The 6,315-nt window shown below is 39.7% G+C and overlaps 1 protein-coding gene across 1 annotated transcript; it reads right to left on the bottom strand.

Annotated features, from left to right (window-relative positions):
- Window positions 1-795: 795 nt before the first annotated feature.
- Window positions 796-3,879, bottom strand: LOC144052269 (uncharacterized). Its single transcript, XM_077566195.1, has 8 exons — window positions 3,705-3,879; window positions 3,043-3,078; window positions 2,155-2,188; window positions 1,880-1,983; window positions 1,493-1,759; window positions 1,213-1,306; window positions 1,017-1,084; window positions 796-908 (listed from the first exon to the last, which is right to left on the bottom strand). Exons 1-8 carry the CDS (start codon window positions 3,765-3,767, stop codon window positions 819-821), a joined length of 756 nt encoding a protein of 251 aa, XP_077422321.1. The 5' UTR covers window positions 3,768-3,879; the 3' UTR covers window positions 796-818.
- Between the last annotated feature and the right edge of the window lie 2,436 nt (window positions 3,880-6,315).

Raw genomic sequence — 6,315 nt, 5'->3', positions numbered from 1 at the left:
ACACTGAGCTAAAGATGGGAAAAATTCCTACAAAATGAGCTAAAATTCGTATCGGTCGGATAACGTATGCGCGCGCAGCGTGTCTTGGAAAAAGGTGCTTGAAGTGTGATTTTTTTCCCATTCATTCCCAATGCAGAGTTAATTTGGGAGTTTTTTGGGAATAGCGTCGCCAAGGTAACTGGGAATTCTTAGAAAAATAATAGCGCAGCGAGTCAGATCGAGCCGCATCGTTTGATACCTCATTTGTGCCGGTGCGATGTACGGTACGGGCCGCATTTTAGCGGAAAAATCGCTGGAATAATATATAATAATAATAACTAGAAAAATTCCCGCGGAAATTTTGAATGGGACTGCTGACTCTTTGGTAATGAGCTGAACAGTTTAAAATTTAAACCACTGGAATCGCTCAAGAAATGTGGAAGTTAACCATAATCAACATCAACTAAAAGTATCTTACTGTCCATAAAAAAATGTAAATGAGCTGAACAGTTTAAAATTTAAACCACTGGAATCGCTCAAGAAATGTGGAAGTTAACTATAATCAACATCAACTAAAAGTATCTTACTGTCCCTTTAAGAAACATGCACATTCACGCACGCACATTTGACTTGGAGACGTCACGCGCAACACATTCCATTGAGATTGCATGAGAGAAGCACCCCTTGAACAAAAGCCTCTCACGACTTAACGGTTGAAGATACAGATTCAAGAAATGGCTCGTTAGAACGGCAAGGGTTTGGGGAACACGAGCATGTTCTCATTTTCTTAATCGGATAAAAAATGACCAAATGAGAGCAGGTTGAAAACTTATGATTTATCAGAAAGCAGTCCTCTCCATCCGCATGTTGACAGCATCCCACAGCAACCGCGCAAGCACCGGCATCCCATCGCTGTCACTGAGGTGTACCTTCCAGACATGATCAGAAATAAATATTATATATCTGCAAACATACTTTTGATAGGAGGAGCACTAATAAAATGTTTGTTTGTTTTTTGCAACAACTAATGTACTTACCCCGTCTCTACACCACAAGTGAAGCTGTGACAGCGGGAAGTGGCCAGCAACAGATAGGTAGCGAATACCTACAGTAACAAAGAAAAAAAACATTATTAGTTCAAGAGTCCCGCTGAGACACACCAATCAGATCAGGAGGTGACGTAAAGAAAAGTAGAACTTTGTGTGTGAAAACAATTTTCAACATGGAACGTACCCATAAGTGCTGCCACCCGGTGGTACTCCTGGCGTAAAAGGTCCTGCTGGGCCAGCTCGACGGTCAGACGAGGGGGGAAGTCCAGGACAACAACCTGCACAAAGTTTAAAAAAGTAAAATATACATCTGGAGCAAGATGAACTTTCATTAATATTCATCAACTGCTTAACTACGGGAAAAGGCTGAAATGTATTTTAAACCGAACATATTTGACATATCATGCAAGTACATACTTGAAATGTAAATGTATGAACTATATGAAGGAAATGTGTGAATTTACGTTGGGCCAGCGGCTGCAGACGGTGCGCAAGAACTGGCCAAAGTCAGCCGCTGCCTCAGCGATGGGGCGGCCCAAGTTGTTGCTGGGAGCCAAAATGCAGACCGCCTCGGGTGACCGAGGCAGAACAGCATTCAGCACCTCAGCACGCAACTCGGAGGCACTGGCACCCGGGGTGGACATCACGCCAAAAGAGAAATGTCCCTCCGGCAGCTTCACAACCCCATCGGCAATGGCTCGCAGGTGGGAGTCACCAACAACCAGGACAAACTATTAAAGAAAAAAAAAAAGAAGAAGTCATTGAATTTTTTTTTTTTTAAGTATTTAAAAAAAAAAAAAAAGACAAATGAAGGTTAATTTGTTTTACAGGCAGTTTATTATAAAACATACTTTGTTGTCCTGGTTCAGTGATGGAATGACCAGTTTGTGCCTCCGCCCAGTCACAGCTGAAACTGGCCATTCCCGAACTCTGTGGCGCCAGCCAGTGCCTCTGCCTAAAATGATGCACACACAGAATACCATGTCAAGTCTCACAACTTAAATTGCTGACAAAGCACAGTACAAGTTACACTTTGAGTGTATATGAACCTGCAAAATATTGGAATTTCTAAAATAATCGATTGTAAAACTGCTGCAAAAGCAATTAAAATAAAATGATGACTGACCTGGTACCAGAGCCTTGGCACCAACAGAGGACACCTAAAACATAGACATTACAATTGTAGGCATGTGCAGTCACCTTAATGCAGAGTAAAAAGCAAACATAGGTTGTAATGCTTAAGTTAGTTTCAATGAAAATTGACCAGGTCTTTTCTACATACAAGTGATGTTAATTCAGGCCAGGTTTATTAATGAAATTATTAATCACGAAAGAGATTCAAGGACTTAACTGATACTTTTGTTTGTGTCTGAAATACAGTCACAATTGATCAAATTTGGTAGAATTTTCTGATCAAATACATGAGCAAAAAGGCAGCAGATTGTACCAGCCTAACTTCACAACAGCACCATCTACTGATAAATGTAATGTACTCCAACTACTGTCAAGTGTTAAAACAATTATTGGCTTGACATTATCATTTCAACTGTTCCTCCCACAGTCATGCAATAGACCATGTCTGCAGTTATTAAATATAACATGTGAAATATCTGTGTCCAGGATAGGCATCTCACAAGTTTTTGATCAATGTTAGTGAGTTTATTTTAGACATCAGTAGTTTGAAAACTTCTTAGAATATTTGAAATCTTGTAGAAAACAGACTTCATCAAAATTCTATTCAGAATTATTTTGACATGAATAAAGCACTGCACAAATCACATGTCATACACTCTATATTCGTAAAACTGTGCCCCGATGAAGACAAGCTTGTGTTTAAACACGTTGGTAGTCCATTTTTAATAAAGGATTTTTTAACATTACTAATGAGTGTCTTGCATAAACAGACTGCTTTTTACACAAGCCTTTTAAGCTAATTTTTCTGCCTGATTCTATATTTGTAGCCTGAAATATTGTGTATTGCACATTAACAAAGAATTCAATAGAGGTAAAGTACATGCTGGGGTGCGCTGTTTGGCCTCAGTTCCAGAGCCTGAAGACATTTAATATTTTCAATTTGATGTTTTACTGTTTTTGAATTTACTTATAGGCATATCAATGTGATATAATCATGAGTGTTTAAAAAGAATACAGTGGAGTAATGATTTTGTGAACTTTATTTTATCCTCTCACCCTCAAAGCTATTGAAGATAGGAATGTGCATGATGTTATTTAGAGCCTTTTGGCATTGGAGTGTAAAAGTCTGGGGTTAGATCCTAATTGCATTTGTTCCCCCAGTCAAGAAGGGGAACTGTATGTAAATGTCTGTTTACTAATAAGATTACACCTTTGGCCAACCTGGAATCAACATGTCTGTATGTAAACGTCTGCTTACTAACAACATTACACATTTGGTCACTAGGAGATGACATGTCTGCCCTTTGTTCAATCAAGAGCCGGGAGGAGGAACCTTTTATCTTTTTTGTATAAATGAGTCGATGTTCTGTAAATTGTCACACTTGGAATCATCACGTTGCATTCTGATGTGATATTCTGACTGTGTCTTTAGAGGCCTCTAAATAAATTCTTGCAGGAAAACTTCTTCATCAGATCCTGAATACAATTATTTTGGACACGCAAAGATTACACTTAAAATAGTAATTTAATATTCCTTCAAGCCGCAAGGTCCAGCTTCTTCCATTGGCGCTTGGCTGCCTCTGAACGCTTCCCCTTCCGCGGCATGCTGCTACAGCAAAGAAAAAAAACTTGCCATGACAAAGTCAAAAGTAAAGATTCAACATCAAATTTGTACTTAATCTCAGATGTGTATGAAGCATTAAAAGCGTACACTTCCGAAATCCCTTATTGGCGCCGCTTCGCTACACCGTCGACACGCCACTCAACCCCCCCCCCCCCCCCCCCCCACGTCGACGACAGACGAGACAAAAGCCTTACTGTATATTGTAGCAACGAGAGATGTACACAATTGAGATTTAGAGCCTACTCAAACTTTTCTTAGTTTTTTTTTACTGCACATTAAAACTTTAATGTAACATCTGCTAGCTCTTTGCTAGCGCTAGCAGGTGCAGCTAGCATGTAGGCTACCATCTCTAGCACTTAACTTTTTCAATCTTGTTAAAACAGCAACATAACGTTCAAACACATCAAATACGTTTCAATACATCGCCAGTATTAACGTGATGTAGTTTAGGATGGGGAAAACTTGCAAAATCACACTTATTTAGCATTATTCACCAGACTACAAACAATTGCCTTGCAACTTACCTCAGACGAGATGAAATGGGAGGAGTAGGTTCTCGAGAAACTTCTAATTGGTGTCATTAAAGCGTCTCTCATTGGCCACAGCACAGACAAGCAGAAAACGAACCAATCAGGGAAAAGAGAGAAGACTAGATCCAACTATCATCAAGATTGGTTGCATTCCATTGAGATTGTATGACAGACGCACCCCTGGAACAAAAGCCTCTCACGACTTAACTCTTCAAGATACAGATTCAAGAAAGGGCTCGTTAGAACGGCAAGGGTTTGGGGAACACGAGCATGTTCTCATTTTCTTAATCGGATAAAAAATGACCAAATGAGAGCAGGTTGAAAACTTATGATTTATCAGAAATGGAGAGAGGAAGGCGCCTGAAATTAACATGGCAGAGATAGGCGACTTGGTCCGACTTGTCCGAGCTTAAAGGGAAAATAAAGGTACTAAATGACACCTTAACCAAATAAAAGTTAGTTTGTCTGAAAGAAGACTCTCGTGACTACAAAATGTGAGAATTTGACGTCTAGTGACAAAAGATTGTGGCCATGGTGACGAGTTGAAGTGAAATTTTTTCAAATACATTATTTGGTTCCCGGCACTGGATGGCTAATTAGCCAACAGAGTGTGTGAGAAAGCTAATTCAGCCACTGTCTTTGAACCCGAACAGGGGGGGGGGGCTTTCATTCCTTAAAAAAGATTTCGACACTGAGCTAAAGATGGGAAAAATTCCTACAAAATGAGCTAAAATTCGTATCGGTAGGATAACGTATGCGCGCGCAGCGTGTCTTGGAAAAAGGTGCTTGAAGTGTGATTTTTTTTCCATTCATTCCCAATGGGGAGTTAATTTGGGAGTTTTTTGGGAATAGCGTCGCCATGGTAACTGGGAATTCTTAGAAAAATAATAGCGCAGCGAGTCAGATCGAGCCGCATTGTTTGATACCTCATTTGTGCCGGTGCGATGTACGGTACGGGCCGCATTTTAGCGGAAAAATCGTGGAATAATATATAATAACTAGAAAAATTCCCGCGGAAATTTTGAATGGGACTGCTGACTCTTTGGTAATGAGCTGAACAGTTTAAAATTTAAACGACTGGAATCGGTCAAGAAATGTGGAAGTTAACCATAAACAACATCAACTAAAAGTATCTCACTGTCCCTGAAAATGTATTTAAAAAAATGTAAATGAGCTGAACAGTTTAAAATTTAAATGACTGGAATCGGTCAAGAAAAGTGTAAATTAACCATAATCTAAAAATATGTCACTGTCACTTTAAGAGCGCACATCCATTTTTGAGTTGGAGCCGTCACGCGCCCCACATTCCATTGAGATTGCATGAGAGAAGCACCCCTTCAACAAAAACCTCTCACGACTTAACGGTTGAAGATACAGATTCAAGAAATGACTCGTTAGAACGGCAAGGGTTTGAGGAACACGAGCATGTTCTCATTTTCTTAAACGGATAAAAAATGACCAAATGAGAGCAGGTTGAAAACTTATGATTTATCAGAAATGGAGAGAGCAAGGCGCCTGAAATTAACATGTAAAAGACAGGCGAATTAGTCCGACTTCTCTTGCTTAAGGTGAAAATAAAGGTACTAAATGACACCTTAGCCAAATAAAAGTTAGTTTGTCTGAAAGAAGACACTCGTGACTACAAAATGTGAGAATTTGACGTCTAGTGACAAAAGATAGTTGCCATGGTGACGAGTTGAAGTGACGTCACGCACCCACATTGCATTGAGATTGAATGAGAGACGCACACCTCAAAGAAGAGCCTCTCACGACTTAACGGTTGAAGATACAGATTCAAGAAATGGCTCGTTAGAACGGCAAGGGTTTGGGGAACACGAGCATGTTCTCATTTTCTTAATCGGATAAAAAATGACCAAATGAGAGCAGGTTGAAAACTTATGATTTATAAGAAATGGAGAGAGCAAGGCGCCTGAAATTAACATGTAAAAGACAGGCGAATTAGTCCGACTTCTCTTGCTTAAGGTGAAAATAAAGGTAC

This window comes from Vanacampus margaritifer, chromosome 5 (assembly GCF_051991255.1).
Source record: "Vanacampus margaritifer isolate UIUO_Vmar chromosome 5, RoL_Vmar_1.0, whole genome shotgun sequence".
Taxonomy (NCBI): domain Eukaryota; kingdom Metazoa; phylum Chordata; class Actinopteri; order Syngnathiformes; family Syngnathidae; genus Vanacampus; species Vanacampus margaritifer.
The sequence above is the reverse complement of the archived record's forward strand: the minus strand, read 5'-3'. Positions and strand labels throughout refer to the sequence as shown.